Source organism: Chionomys nivalis, chromosome 21 (genome assembly GCF_950005125.1).
Source record: "Chionomys nivalis chromosome 21, mChiNiv1.1, whole genome shotgun sequence".
In the NCBI taxonomy this organism is placed as follows: Eukaryota; Metazoa; Chordata; class Mammalia; order Rodentia; family Cricetidae; genus Chionomys; species Chionomys nivalis.
Window position 1 is genome coordinate 6,598,211 of NC_080106.1, and position 19,812 is coordinate 6,618,022.

The window sequence follows — 19,812 nt, forward strand, 5'->3', positions numbered from 1 at the left end:
AACCAACTAAGTAAAGGTAGAGGACAAACAAACAAGCAAACAAATACACTAGTCCCATTCACGACTAATACGAGGAGGCTGCATCCTTACTGCCTCCCAAAGGGCCACCTCCTGGTACCATCTTATTGAGGATATGGATTTCAGCATACGAATTTGGGGATTGGGATACAAATATTCATTCCATAATGGAAGTTATATGAATTAAATGTTTTAAATTAATTTTAATTTATGTGTGAGTGTTTTGTCAGCATATATGTATTTGTACCATGTAGGTGTAGTGTTGTTGATGGCCAGAAGAATGTCCTAGCCATCAAAGCCCCAGGACTGGAGCTACAGATAGTTGTGAGCCACCATGTGGATGCTGGGAACTAAACAACTGAATCCAGGTCCTCTTCAAGAGTGCAAAGTGAGTGCTCGCTTCGGCAGCACATATACTAAAATTGGAACAATACAGAGAAGGTTAGCATGGCCCCGCGCAAGGGTGACACGCAAATTCGTGAAGCGTTCCATATTTTTTAAGACTTGATTGGGGGAGGGGGAGGGAATGGGAGGTGGTGGCGGGGAAGAGGCAGAAATCTTTAATAATTAAATAAATTAATTAATAAAAAAAATAATAAGTACCATAAAAAAAAAAGAGTGCAAAGTGAGCTGGGAGGGCGGTGGCGCACGCCTTTAATCCCAGCGTTCAGGAGGCAGAGGCACGCGGATCTCTGTGAGTTGGAGGCCAGCCTGGTCTACAAGAGCTAGTTCCAGGACAGGCTCCAAAGCTACAGAGAAACCCTGTCTCAAAAAACCAAAACCAAAAAATAAAACAGTCCTGATGTCCGTCAACACACGGGGAACAGTTGAACAAACACCTAACAATGGAACAGAGCACAGCCGTGTAGAGGAACTGTCTGTGCATACAATGACACAGATGAAGGTCATAAAGAACACATAGGGGAACCAACCCAGTGACAGTCATTGGCACAGATGAAATCAGGGAGGATGATGGGAAGGACACAAGCTTCTGTGGAGAGGCCCGAAGAGAGTTGTTAGGACTCCTGAACTGTCATCTGTCCCTGTCCTTCCTGTGGTAATCACGTGGTGTTTGAATTAGTGGAATCAGGTTAGCTGAACCTGTGGAGAACTTGGCTATTGTCTGGGTTTGAGATGGTGAGCTGATGTCTCCCTGGGAAAATCTGAAAAGAGGGACCAGGGGCTGGAGCTACCCTTTAAAGGACAAGCAGGGACAGGTGGACATCAGGTCAGTGTGTGCTTCATGGGTTTGTGTAGATCATGGCTTACTCTTCACCTGTAGGACAAAGGGGTTGGAGCCCAGGTGCTGCACTGCAGCATCATGGGTCAAAGCAAAACAAAAAAAACAAACCAACCAACCAAAAAAACAAACACTCTAAGCAAACAGAAGAAGTTTTATTCAGTTGTATACAAATCTCCAGGACATTGGTTGCTGCAAGTAGCACTGTAGTCATTTAGTTCTGTGCTTCTTGGCAGCTGCCTAACGAGACAGTGAGGCCAGGGGAGGGTCCTGGTGGTGCGGGAGATGAAAACGTCTTCCTGGACGTACTTTGTTAGCACACTGATCACTTTGTGCTGAACTACTACTTACCACAAATGTCGAACTTACACAAACAGCACGGTTTCTAGGGAGGCAAAGAAAGCTGCCCTCTTGTGTTGTCAGAATCCAGAGAAAGAAATGCTGCACTTCCCACTCCAGGGGCCCCTCCTGGCCAGCGCCTCCACAGGGGAGCATTTTTGAAACAGAAAAAAATGTGTCATCCCCAGTCACTTATTAAATTGTACTTTAGTCTGCTCAAATATTCTGTCCTGAAAATTATCCATTTGTTGCTTGCCAATGGGGGCGCTCTTCCAAGTCCCTCAAACTGTGGTGGGGGCGGGGCACCCCACAGTCATCTGTCCCAGGGCCCTGCAACTCGAGGGTGGAGCCTTTTTGGAGCTGCCCAACTAGAGCCTGAGCCACGTTTTTTTAGGGCTGGGCTGCTTGCAGACAGCGAGGCACGGCTCACAGAGAAGGACTTTGTGGTGAGTGGGGATCCCTAGGGGACACGGGGGATGGGGCTGGTGTCAGAGGCTGCTCCAGGATTCAGCAGAAGCATTCTTCTCAACCCAAGCAGGGCAGCTGTGTGGGAAGACTGAAGGGTGGGAACCTTCTCTCTGCTAGATAGGGCTTCAGGACACAGTTCCCACTACTGCTTTGAGGCCTCTGGGAGTGACAAGCAGCACCCAAGTCCACAAGGATATTCATAACATGTCACCAAGCCCACAAGTTGACTGCTGAGGTGCAGCAGCCCTGCATATAAGTGGCCAAGAACTGGCAGCCAAGGCAAAATTCTGCCCAGCAAAGGGCCACACTCTCAGGGTCAGACAGATGCTACTGCCAGCCCAAAGCCAGAGCACAGAGATCTGTACTCCTGGAGAGGATTGGGGCCTTCCTTGGCCCAGACGACAGGTAATTCTGACCAAGGTTCCAAGATGGCCCTGCAAAGGTGCCTGAGAATGACACCAGCAGCCACCTTGTATGGACCTAGCTCCACATTTTAGTGCTGGAACAGCAGACTGACTTGCGCCTGCTGGATAACAGACTCCTTCACCTCCAGCCCCACTCCCAGCACCAGCATGAGTGAACGCATGAACACCACGGAAATCTTCGATGGCATCCGCTTCCCAGGGTTCATTCACACTCTGGAGTCCCTGAAAGCGGCCTGTGCTTTCCAGTTCCAGGACAAAGACGTCCTCTTGGTGACATTCCCCAAGTCAGGTGAGAGATGGGGTCTGGGACAAGGAGCATGAGCGATGCAGGGATGCCAGTGTTACCTTACGCCCACAGGGCCTCATTCCCTCTCTTAGACCCCTACACCCCCCCCGTCATCCCCCCCATCACCTGTGATTCTGGTGTGAGCTGTGGGGTTGCCTCTCTGGCCATGGAGCCTCCAGTAGCGGCCTTGGCCAGTGATTCTTCTACCTAGCAGCCTCAGGAGCTGTAGGGTGTCCTTTTCCTGGGCACCAGCAGCCTCCCGCAACTTCTCTGATCTCGCTGCACTCGCCTGAACATGCTCCTGAGCCTGTGGGAAGATGCTGGCCATGATGTGGGGTGCGTGCTTGAGAACCTGGCTTCATCTGGGGTGCTCTTAGGCACGTGGTCTTTTGGGGACAAGCTTTGCCTTGCCCTGAGCCATGCTGAGGTGGATGGTGTCTGTCTCCCCACTGAAGTGTGTTGATATGGGGACAGGAACCCTCTAATAACGCAGCAATGCCTGCTTTCCCTTCATCCAATGTGGCCGGGGTGCCAGCATGGTTCTGCAAGACTCTGCACAACCATCCTCTCCCTCTTAAATCCATAAGGATAGGCACCCAAGGTAAGGATTCCAGTCAGGGGTCAAGCTTGCCTTTGTCTCTTGGGGCCATAATGCCTATTAAGAGTAAGATCTGCCTCCTGTGACTTGGTCACCAGGGCCACCGGATGAACCAACAGTCCAGCAGATAGGGCCAGCTGTCCCTCCTACACTCCACATTCCTGCCTCCTCTTCCTCCTACACCAGACCTGCATCCCCTCCACCCCACATAGCTGTCCTACTTTGCAGCCACCTTGTTCCCTCCCCCTGCTCCCCTTCCCTCCCCCTGCTCCCTGGATCAGAGCCCTCCCTCCCTTCACATCTCACTGCAGCTACCCACCCAGGGGCCTGGTCTGTGGGCCGGGCTGCCCACCAGAAGGAATGCAGTGGGTGGGCTGGGACCCAATAGACTGTGCCTACAGATCTCTCTCTAGCCTCCTGCAGGAGAGGGCAGCAGAGCTATGGGCCCTAAGTCCTGTTTGGGTGGGTCCTGGATCCAGAGAGTCAGTGTCCCTGTGTGGGAGCATGGGTGGGGAGGGGTTTTCCCTCAATAACCGTGTGAGCAGATCCCGATAGAGCAGGGCCTGGTCTGTAGCCGGCCAGATACACTGGTGGCCCTGCAGGCAGGAGGGAGGAAAGGGTCACACCTGCTCTGAAGAGCCTTTCCTGACTTGTGTTTGTTTAGACTGGCTCTGTCTGATTTGGAAAAGGTGGCGGTAACCTTCCTCCCCATTCTGAAAGCTAGAGAAGCTAAGGGAAGGCCCTGTGGCCTCCCATTCCCTTCTAGGACCCTAGGATTGGATATCTCTGAAGGGAACCCCAGGACAGGGCGACTGTTTGAGGGGAAAGACCCTGCACAGCTCCCCAGAGCCCCCTCCTTTTTGCCTGTGGCCTAAGCTTCTTACAAATGTCTGAAGTAGAGAAAGTCACAGCTCGGTGGAGTGTTTGCTTGATGTAGGTGAGGGCCTAAGTTACGTTTTTTTTGTTTTCGTTTTTGTTTGTTTGGTTGTTTTCCGAGACAGGGTTTCTCTGTGTAACAGTCCTGGCGTGGAAGGAATACGGTATAGCCCCAAGAAGCTGGGACGATGACAAGGAAACATGACCTCAAGTGCCAGCTCTGCTGTCACCCTAATTCCAGAAGCAGAGTATGAGTTGCGTGTTGAAAGCCACTTGTGTGGTGGTTAGTTGTTACATTTATTTATTTGTGTGTGTATATGTGTGTGTGTGTGTGTGGTGTGTTCAAGCACACGCTGCTCAGTGCCTGTATGGAGGTCAGACGGCACCTTTCAAGAGTTGTTCTTCTCTTTCCACCACGTAGGTGCAATTTTTCAAATTACTGACGAACATAAACCACAGTGACAGACACAGACAAACTGACAAACATTAAAGCGAGCTCGTTCTTACCTCCAACTGGGTCCAGAACAGGTCTGGGGGCGACCCGATTCCCGGCTAACGCACCAAATGTTGGACCCTAAAGTCCAATTACCGAGGAGGAGTCGCCTCAAGAAACCATTCACACTGCAGTTGTTGCAAAAGCAAGAGGAATTTTAATTGGCCGGCGCATCAGGGTCCCTCAGCTGCGGGAGGTGAAGGACCCTGAGTAGTTGTTACATGCTACTTTTAAAGGAAAAAACTGCAGAAGCAAAGGGGAAGTCCAGGAGTAGTTTTTCAACTATTGTGACAGGCTTGTTTATTGATCAGGTAACTACGATTGGTCATTGCTATGGCGATTGCTGGGTTGGTTGAGCAAGGAGGAACACCTGCAGGTCGTTTTGCCCCAGTTCCAGGCACTGGGTCTATTCGGAGAAAAACTGCAGAGGGATGGAAAATACCTAGGAAAGTACCCACAGCTTCAGTGCACGTGGGTGATTATCAGGTTCCTGGTTCTAAGGGGAGAGGGGCAGTTATGCTGAGATGCCTCAGAAATGTCTCAGTCTTCCAGCTCCCAAGGGAGTTTATCAGGCTTGCTGGCAAGCCTCTTTACCCATTGAGCCATCTCACCAGTCAAGCTGGTAGTGATTTGCTACAGCAGCTATACCAGGGGGTCCGAGGAAGACGCTTGACCACTGCTTCCGTGTCCAGGATCACATGCCACACTTAGCACCGTACCAGGGCAAGTCCCTCACCGTTCGGAGTAAACGGAGGCCTGAGCAGGTTACTGAGCAGACATTCAACTGCTCAGGACCGGGTCTTGCTTTGCCAGAGCACAGGCAACCCTGTGTGTCTCCCTCTCCCTTCTCAGAAAACCTGCTTTTGTGTCTACTCATGATCAACATAGGGGCCGCTCGTGTACCCCAGGCTCCCAGAGGTTGACTGGCTGTGCACAATGAGAGAACACCCAGCCCTCAGGAACACTCACACCTTCCTGCTCCAGAGGGCCAGCTGCAAAACTCTGCCCGTCTTCATGAAAGAATGGTGTCACAAATGTGCCATGAGGCAGGAAGGTGGGAAATGCCAGCCTTCTCTGGAAGCCACTCCTGCTCAGCTTCTGTATGACTCCAGACCCTTTCAACGACACCTTTTACATTCTATCTCCTTGGTACAGTCAGGTCATTTCCCCATTATTTGTGATCGCAAACGAGGTCATACTCAGTAGTGGTCTAAAAATATTAAAGGGAAGAGTCTAGAAATCACTAACTACTGTCTTAAATTGTGTGGTAAAAGCCTCACACTGTCTGCTTCTTCCAGCCTAGAATGTGGATTGTCCAGTGTAGCTATGCTGTATACGGAACTGGTCCCATTGATCTCTTAGCGAAGTTCCCAGTTACCAAATCCACAGCCACAGAATCTAATGCTTGTGTTCGAGTTGCCCTCAGTCCCAAAGGATGTGAGCAATGATGCCATCCCACGCAGACAAAGAGGGCTTCCTTTCCTGAAAACGTACAAGTTTTCAACCTAATGAGGAAAAGACAAGATCGTCTCAGGTTGCGAAGGTCTATGAAAAAAACAAAACCAAACCGTGGCCAGGCGGGCGGTGGTGGCGCACGCCTTTAATCCCAGCACTCGGGAGGCAGAGGCAGGTGGATCTGATTTTGAGGCCAACCTGTTTTACGGGAGTGAGTTCCAGGACAATCAGGGCTGTTACACAGAGAAACCCTGTCTCAAACTGAACCCCCCGCCACTCCAAAAAAGAAAAAAGAAATGGTTGATGGCTGTAACTAGTCTCGACTGTGATGTTTTTATTTAAGGTTTTATTTATTTATTTATTTATTTATTTTGGGAGAGAGTCTCTCTGTGTTGCTATGGCTGTACTGAAGCTTACTACGTAGACCAGGCTGGCCTAGAACTCAAAGATATCCCTGGCCTTTGCTAGAATTAAAGGCATGAAGGCATGTGCCACCATGCCTCAGTCCAAGGCATTTATATAATAAATTTTATGAAAGAAAAAAATGTAAGGCTGGGAGAATGTGTTCCCATAACCTCTGTTACAGAGCATTTTTTTTTCAAAGACAGGGTTTCTCAGTAGCTATGGAACCAGTCCTGGAACTCACTCCGTAGACCAGGCTGGCCTTGAACTCATAGAGATCCGCCCACCTCTGCCTCCCTAGTGCCGGGAGTAAAGGCGTGTGCCACCACCGCCCAGCTCGATATTATTTTGCAACGAAAGAGGAAACTGCCTGTTTGTTTGCAATGTTCGCACTTGGTTTATTCCTGTGTGGTGTGAAGATCTCATGCCGCGTTTTACCAGACAGCTATCTGTTGACCCAGAGGGGTTGTGCTGGACCGTAGCTCTGAACTTAACTTCCCTGACCTCCCTTGTGTGTCTTACTGGGCTTCCCGTGGGAGCCACGGTTGTTCTCGGGCCTGGCTGTCATGTGGTTCTTTTCAGTGTAATCAGCACCAATTTGTCTAACTCTGTAGAAACCTGAGGGTGTTTTTATTGGAATTGTGTTTGATTTGCAGATTAGCATGGAAGAACTGGTCTGTTTATTTTGTCAAGACATGCTGTCTAAGGACAGAGGATTCTCCATCTGCCCAGTCCACCCCCATGTCTTCACAGGGGCGGGAACACTCTTCCCACAGAGCCTTTACACATTCCTTCCTCTTGGTCTCTGGCCCTGCTATCGTAGGGCTTTCGAAGTTGCTACTGTGAGGTGCATGAGGACAACTAATTTTCTTTTTTTTATTATTAAAAAAAGTTTATGATTTTTTATGTATGGGGTACTTTGTCTGCATGTTTGTCTTTATGACGCATGCATGCCTGGTGCCTGCAGAGGCCAGAAGAGGTTGTCACAGGTCTGGAATTGGAATTACAAACAGGTGTGAGCTTCCATACGGGTTCTGGGAATCAAATCCACATCCCCTGAAAGAGCAGCCAGTGCTCTTAACTCCTGGGCCATTTCTCCAGTTCCAGGACTCTGATTTTTTCAAAAGCATACCCCTTTCTTTTCTCTTTATTTCCTTTTTTTGTTTCTTTTTTTTTTTTTAAAGATTTATTTATTAAGCATACAATGTACTGTTGGCAAGGAAGGCACCAGGTCTCATTACAGATGGTTGTGAGCCACCATGTGGTTGCCGGGAATTGAACTCAGGACCTTTGGAAGAGCAGGCAATGCTCTTAACCACTGAGCCATCTCTCCAGCCCCCTCCTTCTTTTGTTTCTACAGAACAAGAACTGACACCTAGGGCTTCGTGACGCTAGGCAAGTGATCTACTCTTGAGCCTATCCCCAACCCCAAACATGCTTTTTAGTGACAAGCTAGGGCTGGAAGACAGAAACTGATACTAAAAACTAGGCTTCTACTATAACAAATACAAAAAAAAAAAGAGTGAGATGTGTGGAGGAGATTTTAGGTACACGCTAGGAAAAGCCCTCATTGCCACAAGCAGGCAGCTCTGTAGTGAAAGCGTAGAAAGAAAAGAGAAAGGAGCTGGAGTCTGACAATGGTAAAGCACTTACTTAATTCATCCATAGCCCTGGGTTCCACCTACAGGACCCCAGGAAAGGGAGGACGGGAGAAGACAGAGGGGAAAAGGCCCAAGCTCTTTAGAAAACCCCTAAATTGAAGTTATCTATTCGCGGCAGAGGAGAGGGACCGGAAAACTCCTACTTGCACAGAATGTTAGCAGAAATAAAGACAATCAAAACTATACTAAAGGCCAGGCAGTGGTGGCGCACGCCTTTAATTCCAGCACTCGGGAGGCAGAGGCAGGCGGATCTCTGTGAGTTCAAAGCCAGCCTGGTCTACAGAGTGAGTTCTAGGACAGCCAGAGCTGCATAGTGAGACCCTGTCTCAAAAAACAAACACATTGGGGCTGGAGAGATGGCTCAGTGGTTAAGAGAATTGCCTGCTCTTCCAAAGGTCCTGAGTTCAATTCCCAGCAACCACATGGTGGCTCACAGCCATCTGTAATAAGGTCTGGTGCCCTCTTCTGGTCTTCAGCATACACACAGATAGACCATTGTATACATAATAAATAATAAATAAATATTAAAAAAAAACACATTGCTTAAGGTCTCAATAGCAATAAGGACCACGTCATAGTGGCAGAGAATCAGCTGGCCAGGCTTGGGTTCTGTGGTCTGTGGAAGGCAGTACATTAAGAGTGGGGGCTGGGCTCAGGACCCTTGCTGTCCTGATTACACGGTTAACAATGCACCCAGTCCATCTGTTACTCCGAGGGAACAAAGGAAAACTGGAATGTCTTAGGCAGAAGTAGTCGCACCCCCATCTCCTGCCCCTACCCCTTGTCCTGCAGGTACCACATGGATGCAGCAAGTGCTGAGCCTTATCTTCTGTGAGGGCCAACTGTGGCCTATCCACCACCTCCCCAACTGGGCCCGCGTGCCTTGGATAGAGCAAGTCTCCTTTAGCAAACTCGTTTCTGAGCTTAGAAGTTCCTGGCCTCGTCTGTTCACCTCCCACCTGAGTGCCAAAGTCCTGGCCCCGGCTCTGAAAAAGTCCAAAGCGAAGGTAGGAAACAGGCACCTTCAGCACCTCAGGATTTGCACAAGAGCCAAGGTGGAGTCAGGCTTTGCGGGATAAAAGGGTCCAAAGGATTTAGTTCACCTTCAAGTCCTGGGGTGAAGGACATGAAATACGGGAGGGTGGACTCAGCATCAGACCTAGGCTGGAGTAGAGGCGAGGTCTATACAGCAGGAAGCTTCTGCCAGGCCAGTAGTGTAGCCAAGCCAGAAGGGGGAGGATGGGGAGGGTCAGGCAGGTTCGTTGTTCAGGTGTAGTGAATGTCAGAGTACTCCATCTTGACTAGTTAGTGGTTGACTCTGGGGAAGAGAGGTCCCTTCCTACCTTGGTGGGGATGGGGACTGAAGAAACTCCAGTAGGTCTTGCAGACAGAGGTCCAGGAGACCTGGAGATTGGCTGAACTTTGGTAGGCAAGGACCACTTACCTACTGTGGGGTGATGGTGGCCATCAGCTGCCTGGAACCTGAGAGGGTGAATAACAGTGCCCCCTGCAAGACAAAAAAATTTAAATGTAACAATAAAGAAACCAGCTGGATGGCGGTGACACACACCTTTAATCCCAGCACTTGGGAGGCAGAGGCAGGTGGATCTCTGAGTCCGAGGCCAGCCTGGTCTACAAGAGCTAGTTCCAGGACAGCTAGGGCTGTTACACAGAGAAACTGTGTCTCAAAAAAAAAAAAAAAAAAAAAGGAAGGTAGAAAAAGAAACCAGCTGGGCATGGTGGCACACGCCTTTAATACCAGCACTCAGGAGGTAGAGACAGATGGATTCCTGTGAGTTCGAGACTAGCCTCAGAGCAAGTTCTAGGACAGGCTCCAAAGCTACAGAGAAACCCTGTCTCGATAGACCAAAAAAGGAAGGAAGGGGGGCTGGAGAGATGGCTCAGAGGTTAAGAGCACTGGCTGCTCTTCCAGAAGTCCTGAGTTCAATTCCCACCACCACATGGTGGCTCACAACCATCTGTACTGATACCTGGCGCCCTCCTCTGGCGTGCGGGCATACATTGAGGCAGAATGTTGTATGCATAATAAATAAATAAATCTAAAAAAAAAAAAGGAAGGAGGGAGGAAGGAGGGAAGGAGTGAGGAAAGAGAGAGAGAGAGAGAAGAGAAGAGAAGGAAACGAAAAGAAAGAAAAGAAAAAGAGAGACCAAAAGCTGCCCCAGGGGCTACCCACTCACTAGCCATACAGGACTCTCCCTACTGCCGCTCAGTGGCCATGCCTGGCATCCACTCATCGCTACATTTGGGGGGAGTCCAGGACAGCACTGTGCAACTCTTCCCACCCACACTTCTAGACTGGAGTCAGAGTCCAGAGCTCAGCTAGATCAGGTCACGGCAGCTGGGGAAGCCTAGGGCCCAGAGCGCTGAGAAGCAGGACTCTGTCCACCAGGTGGTGTACATGGCACGGAATCCCAAGGACACGCTTGTCTCCTTCTATCACTTCCACCGAATCGCCAGCTTCCTGCCCGACCCCAGCTCCTTCGAAGACTTTGTGGATGAGTTTCTTGAGGGTACAGGTGGGTCTTGGGGACTGAGGAGGCTCACAGAGCCCCCTCCTTGTCACGGGGCTGGCGGGCAGCTTTGCGCCTTGTTCTAACGACCTCTGAGGTCACCCCTGCTCCTCCTCCTGGGTCCCAGCCACATGCCACTGGGACTGCAGCACCTTCTCTCTTCCTCAGGCTTCTACGGTTCCTGGTTCGACCATGTGAAGGGGTGGCTGGGCCTCCAGAAGGACCTAAATTTGCTCTTTGTCACCTATGAGGAGCTGCACCAGGTGGGCGCCCCTTCCCCATAACCAACAGGCCACCTACAGCCAAGTCTTCCTCAGTCAAAGCCCTGGCATCCCCAGCCCTTCCAGAACATTCTGCGAAGCTTGTTTTCCTAAGACAGGACTACCAACGATATTGTGCTTTCAGAATCTCTGGCTGCTCCTGATTCAGACACTCTCCAGCTTCCCCAAAGTAACGGCCATTATGAGCCTTGTTGGTAGGAGATTCAAGCAATTTTTAATTTTTATCTTATGTGTATGAGTGTTCGTCTTCATGTATGTCTGTGTACCAAGTGTGTGCCTGGTACCCAAGGAGTCCAGAAGAGGACACTGGATCCCTGGAACTGGTAGTTGCAGCATCTAGCACCACGTAACAGTAGCACCATGTGGGTGCTGGGATTCGAACCCAGGTCCTCTACAAGAGCAATAAGTGTTCTTAACTTTGGAGACATCTCTCCAGCCTGAGTTTCGAGAAGTTGTAATGTACATTTAGAACTCTAAGATTGTGGATCTGGGGAAACAGCTAAGTCAGGAAAGTGCATACACACTGGGAGAGAGAGAGAGACAATCAGATCCCCACGGCTCGGCTCACTGGCCGGTCAGCCTGGTCTGTTTGGTGAGTTGAAGGTCAATGATAGCCAGGCAGTGGTGGTGCACACCTTTAATCCCAGCCAGAGAGATGACTCAGTGGATAAAGGCTTTTGTTGGCCCGGCTCAGTCCCTGAAACCCGTGTGGTAGAAGGGGAAAACTGGTCCCCGTTGATCCCCACACATTACCTTAACTTATATTTTCCATCTATTGCTGTTATTTTTGTGTTTATCCATCAGAATGATTTTGATTCGTATTTGACTGCATTTGAAAATTCAGATAAACCGGGCGGTGGTGGCGCACGCCTTTAATCCCAGCACTTGGGAGGCAGAGGCAGGCGAATCTCTGTGAGTTCGAGGCCAGCCTGGTCTACAAAGGGAGTTCCAGGACAGGCTCCAAAGCTACAGAGAAACCCTGTCTCGAAAAACCAAAAAAAAAAAAAAAAGAAAGAAACTTCAGATAAGCAAGCAGCCCCTGTGCTTCCTCCCGGAACAGACAGGCCTGATTACTCAGCCCACCCTGGCACAGCCAGCAAATTTGATGCGTGATGCTGGAGAACCTTGAGTTCCCTGAGCTGTTCCAATATTATGTGTAAACAGCAAGATTTTTAACTCAGAATAACAAGATGAAATCCACTTCTTCGCAGTATGTTTTAAATTATATCCACAAGGCTGACCTTTCAGACGCTTGCAGCTCTGGCTCCAGCTGTTGAGACTGCGTGTGCTTAGGGATTTTTGGGAATCCAAGCTCTGTTGGGTCCTAGAAACTGTACACATTCGCCCCCCCCCTCCACAGACAACGTTGGCTTGGCCTCAAGACATTAAAACAAGGAGAACAAAGACGACCATAAATAGATTCGCATCAGTAGAGGTTTAGGCCTTTCCAACCGAATGGGTTTTGCTGCAAAAAGTAAAGCTCGATCCTCAAGGCTTTTCTTGATCAAATTCTTTAAAGATGTGACATCTCTGAGTGTCAAACACAACGTGCTCTAAACACAAAAATATATTAATAATTGAGGTTACAGTTTTCAAGATTTTTATACCCTGCTTCCAATCCTTGACAATTGGTGGTATGGACCTGGTTGGACACCACTCAGCCACAGCATCTGACAGGGGCTGAGACAAACATCCTGGCCTGGAATCCCCTGTTCTGTCTCTTTGGGCTTTGATTTCTGTGTCCCACAATGGACTGGGCTCTCCCACATCAGTCATTAATCAAGAAAATACTGTTTAGTCTGCAGGCCAGTCTTATGAAGGAACTTCCTCAACATTCCCTCTTCCCAGGCATGTCTAGGTTTGCATCAAGTTAACAGAAGCCACAAGGACAATTGACCCCTAGTTAACCTGATACAACAAAACTGTTAAACAATAACCTTTCCTTTCTTATGTATTCAAAACATCTCATATTAATAGCAAATCACAATATAAAACAAGACATTTATTTATCTATCTATTTATGTATTTTGTTTTTCAAGACAGGGTTTCTTTTTTTAAAAAATATTTATTTATTTATTATGTATACAATATTCTGTCTGTATGTATGCCTGCAGGCCAGAAGAGGGCGCCAGATCTCATTACAGATGGTTGTAAGCCACCATGTGGTTGCCGGGAATTGAACTCAGAATCTTTGGAAGAGCAGGTCCAGGCGGTGGTGATGTACGCCTTTAATCCCAGCACTCAGAAGGTGGAGGCAGAGACAAGTGGATCTCTGTGAGTTTAAGGCCAGCCTGGTCTATAGAATGAGTTCCAGGACAGCCAAGGATATACAGAGAACCCTGTTTTGAAGAAAGAAAGAAAGAAAAAGTCCTAGTCTTTAAAGATTCACATTCAAAGCTCAGTCTCTTCAAAACATCCAAAACCACTTTCAAAGTTCAAAGCATCTCGAAGAGGGAAGAATCAAACCATAGTCACAATTAAATCAAAGCCGAGCCAAAATCCAACAGTATAACACGTTCAGAGTCTGATGGTGGGGACCCACCCACAATCCTCTGGGCTCCAGAATGGCCTTAGCAACTCCACCTCTCCAGCTCTGCCAACCAAAGCATGCACTCCCAATATGCATATGTATGTGTGTTTGTATGCAGATATATATATGTCTGTGTATATGTGTGTATATGTGTGTGTATGCTTTCATATACACACATATCATTAGTTTTTTTGTTTTTGTTTTTTGGTTTTTTTTTTTTCAGTTTTTGTGGCTTTATTTAACACAGATAAAACATGCACGCAAGCCATCTAGTCATTCTCTTCGCTGCGCAGCCTGGCGTTGGGATTGGTGACTCTGATGGCTGGCTGTGCTGCTCTTTCTACGATGGCTTCTTGGTTATTGGAGGAAACACTGTGAGCAATCTCACACAGTAAGACTTGTGCACATCAGCAGCTCCTCCAGCTCCTTGACGTTGTGGACCAGAAACTTCCGGAAGCCTCTAGGCAGCATGTGCTTGGTTTTCTTGTTGCTCCCCTACCAATGTTGGGCATCAGGATCTGGCCCTTGAATCTTCTCCGCACCCTGTTGTCAATACCTCTGGGTTTCTGCCAGTTTCGCTTAATTTTGACATATTGGTCTGACTGGTGTCAGATGAACTTCTTGGTCCTCTTTTTGACAATCTTGGGCTTCACCAGAGGCTGGAGGGCAGCCATGATGCCACAAAGGAGATGGCAGCCACCTCGCAGGCTGCGCCGAGGAAGAAGCGTTAGTTAGTTTTTTGAGGCAGGGTTTCTCTGTGTAGTTCTTGCTGACCTAGAACTTGCTACGTAGACCAGGGTAGCCTTCAACTCACAGAGATCTGCTTGTTTTTCCCTTCCCCATGGAGGGATTAAAGACAACATGCACCACCACAGCCAGATCCGTATGTAGTCTTTTTTTTTTTTTTTTTTTTTTTTTTTTTTTTTTTTTTTTTTTTTTTTTGGTTTTTGGAGACAGGGTTTCTCTGTGGTTTTGGAGCCTGTCCTGGAACTAGCTCTTGTAGACCAGGCTGGTCTCGAACTCACAGAGATCCACCTGCCTCTGCCTCCCAAGTGCTGGGATTAAAGGCGTGTGCCACCACCGCCCGGCCCCCTATGTAGTCTTTTTTTTTTTTTCTTCAGATTTATTAACCTTATTTTTTATGTGTGTAAATGTTTTACCCACATGTATGTCTGTGCACCACACACAATCCTAGTGCCCTCAGAGGTCAGAAGAAGATGTCAGATCTCCTAGAACTGGAGTTACAGACAGCTGTGAATTGCTGTGGGTGTGCTGGGAATTGAACCTAGTTTCTCTGCAAAAACAACAAGTTCTCTGAAGTGCTGAAACACCACCACCACCCGGCAACAAATTTTTAATATATATCTGGGGGTATTGAGACAGGGTCTCTCTATGTACTTCTGGATGTCCTGGAACTAACTCACTATATAGACCAGTCTGGCCTGAACTCACAGAGATCCACCTGACTCTGCCTGCTGAGTGCTGGGATTAAAGGCATGAGCCACTAAGCCTGGCTTATAACTTTTATTTTTAAATATGTGCTTATATGTGTGTCTATGTGGGTACTTGTGCGTTGGATCCCTTGGCGTGACAGTTACAGGTAGCTGCGAGTTGCTTGATGTGGGTGCTGGAAACTGAATTTGGGTCCTTTACAAGGGCAGTGTGTACTCATTCTTAACAGCTGAGATATTTCTCTAGTCCCTACTTGTATTATTTTAATGTCTTAACTATGTATTCTTCTGGGTTGGCTATCTTTCTGGGTCCAGGAACCCCGCCTTACCATCCAGAAGTTAAGTGAATTCCTGGGGTGCCCCCTGAGGCCAGAAGAGGAAGATGTCATACTGGAGCACTGCAGCTTCTCCTTCATGAGTCAGAGCAACATGGTCAACTACAGCCTTTTGTCCAATGAGATCATGGACCAAAGCAAGGGCAAGTTCCTGAGGAAAGGTAGGCCTCTCTCCCAGGCTCCATTCAAATGCCCAGGGCCCATTCTGGGACCAGTCAACATTCATCTTTTGTTTGTTTGTTTGTTTGTTTTGTTTTTTAAGACGACATCCCTATGTTGTCTTGGCTGTCCTGTAGACCAGGCTGGCCTCGAACTCACAGAGATCCTTTTGCATCTGCCTCCTGAGTGCAGGGATTAAAGGTGTGCACCACTGTGCCTTGTCCTCCTGTCTTTTTGTATCTGATGACAGCTCCCAAGTCTACTTCGTTGACTTGCTTTCCGTGCCTTCCTCATGTCTCAGCAGCATTAGTGATGCTGAGGACAGTCCCGGCCCCATGCCATTCTCCTCTGGTGGCACCTTTACAGGAGTCTCTTTTTGGCCTCAGGCTACAGCTCTGTCTCAAACCTCTCCTCCCAGAGCCACCCAACTTTCTGGAAACCTCTCAGAAAGTGTCTCAACTCCATCTCTGCCAACTCTTCCAAAAGAAACTGACCTTCACTATTATAATGGGCAATGCATTCTAGCATTGCCTGAGTCAAGCCCCACCCAACCAGTTCGGAAGAGTGGGTTGTGGAAAAGGTCTTTTTCTACCTGAGTGTCTGTGGGATGGTTGGATGTAGAAAGAAGGAGGGGTCTGTGGGGTCCCCATGGCAACTAAAAGTATACCTTGCTATTGTTCCTGATAAAGCCCCTGGGTACACCAAAACCTCTTGCCTTTTTTTTTTAATTAAAATTTATTTATTTTATGTGTATTTTGTATTCTGCCTACATGTACATCTCTGTTAGGGTGTCTGATTATCTGGAGCTGGAGTTAGAAACAGTTGTGAGCTGATATGTGGGTACTGGGAATTGAACCTGGGTCTTCCGGAAGAGCAATTAGTGCTCTTAACCATTGAGTCATCTCTCCAGCCCCCAACCTCTTGCCTTTCTTAACAGTCAAAAGAATTAGAGCTGTCCTCACAGTCTCCAACAAGACAAATCCTTAGGGCAGATCTTTTTTTTTTTTTAAATATTTATTATGTATACAATATTCTGTCTGTGTATATGTCTGTAGGCCAGAAGAGGGCACCAGACCTCATTACAGATGGTTGTGAGCCACCATGTGGTTGCCGGGAATTGAACTCAGGACCTTTGGAAGAGCAGGCAATGCTCTTAACCACTGAGCCATCTCTCCAGCCCCCCTTAGGGAAGATCTTAAAGGTACACATGAACCCAGGCACTGTCCTCTAGCCCCCAAGTGTAGCTTCAGGATGGGACAGCCGTGGGTGCTCATGACCACATCCTGTTGTGAGGTGGCCACTTGTTTGTTTCCCAGCTGCTCAGCTGCTCAGACCCGAAATAATCACACAGAAACCATACTATTTAAATCACTGCTTAGCCCACTAGCTTTGGCTTCTTATCGGCTAACTCTGACATCTTTATTTAACCCATCTTCATTAAATAGTACATCACCACGAGGTCATGGCCTACCAGCAGAGTTTTGGCATGTCTGTCTCTGGGGGCTCCATAGTTTCTTCACTCCTCTTTTTCCCAGCATTCAGTTTAGTTCCCCTGCCTACCTAAGTTCTGCCCTATCAACAGGCCAAGGCAGTTTCTTTATTCACCAATGGTATTTACAGCATACAAGGGGAATCCCACATCAACATCCCTTGACTGCCACCCAAAGCACACAGACTAGGAGTTCTCACACAGCCCTGGAGATCAGAACAAGGTGTTCTTGGGCCACGCTCCCTCCAGAGGCCCCTTCCTGCCTCTTTTACTCCTATGGCTCCATTGCTCCCAGTTTCTGGTTACGTCACTTTCAACTCTACTCCCAAACTTGATGATGATACCTGTCACTAGGTTAGGCCACTCTTTATCTGCTCTTGACCCACTTCCAAATCAAGTCATGTTCCCAGGTGTCAGGTGGGAGGTGCACATATCTCCTACAGGACAGAGTCCAAAGTATGGGGATGGAGAAACAGTGGTCAGACTCTCAGGGGTTGGCTTGTGGTGTATTCCTGATGTCTTCTCTCCCTGTCTGACTCATGCCGTCTGCCCTTACTCCACCAGGTGTTGTGGGGGACTGGAGGGAACACTTTACTCCTGAACTGGATAAGAAGTTCAACGCTGTTTACCAGTCCAAGATGGGTGACTCTGGCCTCTGTCTCCCCTGGACCATGGACTGACCCTTCTGACCCATCTGGCCTATTTGCACAGATCTGTCCTCCTACTCTGCTATGCCCCTGATCTAGCAATAAAAGCTCAGGACCATGCTGTGCAGACCACCCCAGCTCCAGCCTGGATCTGTCTACTTCATACCCTTCACCATGAGACTTGAGAGAGAAGGGGATTTACACACTCAAGACCTTCTTTTTTTCTCTAGAACTTGGGCATTTACTGGGCTGCCATCCCAAAGTTTTCTTCTGAACCCCCAGACGACCTTCCTAGACCTTATAGCCTAGGACCATTCTTTCAGAGAGCAAAAGTAAAGATGTAGACAACAGGGAAATGTCTCTGTGTTCCCTAGGAGACCAAATCTAAACCATAGAAGTCAAAGTAAGTATTGGGAACAAACACCAATCAATCCAAGTAATGGGAAAGGTCTCTGCCCACTCACTGGGGCTCCCAGAGTATGTGGGCTGCTTACCAGTATGGCTGCCATCCCAGCCAAATGTCCACAGCAGCACGCTTCTGCTCTGGGAAGGAAGAAGGGTTGGCAGCTCTGGACAGAACTGGGCTCAAATGGAGCCAGCAAAATCCCTTCTAGTCCTTCCCGTGCCAGTGTGCTGCCCATCTGCCTGCACTCTGTGGAATACTCTGATGGAAATATGACAAAGAGCCAGTCCTGGTTTAGAGCCAAGGCGTGCTCTGATCCAAGGAGCTGGCTCTAGTACAGGTTGATTCAGAGCTCCATCCTATTTTCCCTTAGTGCCAGTTCTACCAGCTGTCTGCTCACGCTCCGCGACGAGAACAACGCCCTCTAGACCCCTGGCCTTGGCTCAGCTATTGGGAAGGGTCCCTGTTTTCTTGCAGGACAGGGCAACATGATGGTGTTCTTTTCCTGCTGCAGGCTGCAGTTCAGCCAACAAGAGCCATATGACCACACGAGTGAGTCAGGGTCTGGTTGCAGAACTGGAAACGGCACCCCTCTGCCTGTCCCAGTATGGGACACGAAGGCATCCAGATGCCAAGAAACTGAATCCTAGACATTGTGGCATTTGTGGCCAGTATTCATCCCCAATGATAGCCCACAAGCAGGGAGGTACCAGGTCTGAGGCAGGGCCCCCTCAGAGCCTTGGTGTCAAAAGCCAAGTCCAGCTTGTCTACCTTAGGCCAGGGGTACCCTGGAAATGAAATGCAGAGGCAGCATGGAGCCTACCCTGGCAGAGGCAGTGAAGGAACAAGCCCTGCTTTTCTGTTTTCTTGGGTGAAAACTTTGCAGATCCTCATGAGGCTTGCCAGTCCAGCTAAGAGGCCAGAATGGCTAAACTCCAAAGTCCATGGGTAAGAGGCACCCAGGGGTAGGGCATCAGGCATACAGAACAGGGACTGCCTGCAGAGGGGAACAAGGATGACCTGCAGCACTGGAGACCGAAGCCAGGGATTCACACATATTAAGCAAGAATCCTATACTTCTGGGTGTTCACACACCTTTAATCCCTGCATTCAGAAAGCAGAGGCAGATGAATCTGCTTTGAGTTCAAGGCAAGCCGGGTCTACATAGTGAGTTCCAAGCTAGACAAAGCCACATAGTGATACCCTGTCTCAAAAAAAAAAGGAAGAAAGGAAGGAAAGAAGGAAGGAAGGAAGGAAGGAAGGAAGGAAGGAAGAAAGAAAGAAAGAAAGAAAGAAAGAAAGAAAGAAAGAAAGAAAGAAAGAGAGAAAGAAGAAAGAAAGAGAATAGAGGGCTGAAGAGATGGTTCGGCAGTTAAGAGCACTGGCTACTCTTCAAGAGGTCCTTAGTTCAATTCCCAGCAACCATATCTCACAGCCATCTATAGTGGAATCTGATGCCCTCTTCTGGCTTTCAGGTGTATGTGCAGATAGACACATACAATACATAAATAAATAAATAAATCTTTAAACAACAACAGGATCAACAAAAGTTCATGGGTTTGAACAGCAGCGTATCTATGTATCTCCACCCAGACAAGGACGGAACTAACATTTCTCTTGCCCTGTGCTGTGGGGTGTTCACCAGAGAAGAGCGTTAGAACTTGGATTTAAGCCCATACAAAGTCTCTATTAACCGGCTGGCGGCTACACCGGCTGTTCGGGAT

At 48.4% G+C, this 19,812-nt stretch overlaps 1 protein-coding gene, 1 non-coding gene and 1 pseudogene across 2 annotated transcripts; 2 read left to right on the forward strand and 1 right to left on the reverse strand.

Moving 5' to 3' along the window:
* Positions 1-410: 410 nt before the first annotated feature.
* LOC130864207 (U6 spliceosomal RNA) lies at positions 411-516 on the forward strand. Its single transcript, XR_009055907.1, has one exon. It is a non-coding gene; the product is annotated as a U6 spliceosomal RNA (small nuclear RNA).
* Positions 517-1,987: 1,471 nt separating this feature from the next.
* LOC130863690 (sulfotransferase 2A1-like) lies at positions 1,988-17,814 on the forward strand. Its single transcript, XM_057753899.1, has 7 exons — positions 1,988-2,043; positions 2,619-2,779; positions 9,054-9,268; positions 10,673-10,799; positions 10,962-11,056; positions 15,371-15,551; positions 17,603-17,814. The coding sequence occupies exons 2-7, from the start codon at positions 2,638-2,640 to the stop codon at positions 17,716-17,718; spliced, it is 876 nt and encodes a 291-aa protein (XP_057609882.1). The 5' UTR covers positions 1,988-2,043; positions 2,619-2,637; the 3' UTR covers positions 17,719-17,814.
* On the reverse strand, positions 13,874-14,278 carry LOC130863694 (60S ribosomal protein L32-like; annotated as a pseudogene).
* Positions 17,815-19,812: the final 1,998 nt, after the last annotated feature.

What these genes read in the sequence shown, in the direction of transcription:
- LOC130863690 (XM_057753899.1), top strand. Translation starts at nt 2,638, where the DNA reads ATGAGTGAACGCATGAACACCACGGAAATCTTCGATGGCATCCGCTTC. An exon ending in GGTGACATTCCCCAAGTCAG is followed by an intron (nt 2,780 to 9,053) that starts GTGAGAGATGGG and finishes CTTGTCCTGCAG; the next exon opens with GTACCACATGGATGCAGCAA. An exon ending in GGGCAAGTTCCTGAGGAAAG is followed by an intron (nt 15,552 to 17,602) that starts GTAGGCCTCTCT and finishes TTACTCCACCAG; the next exon opens with GTGTTGTGGGGGACTGGAGG.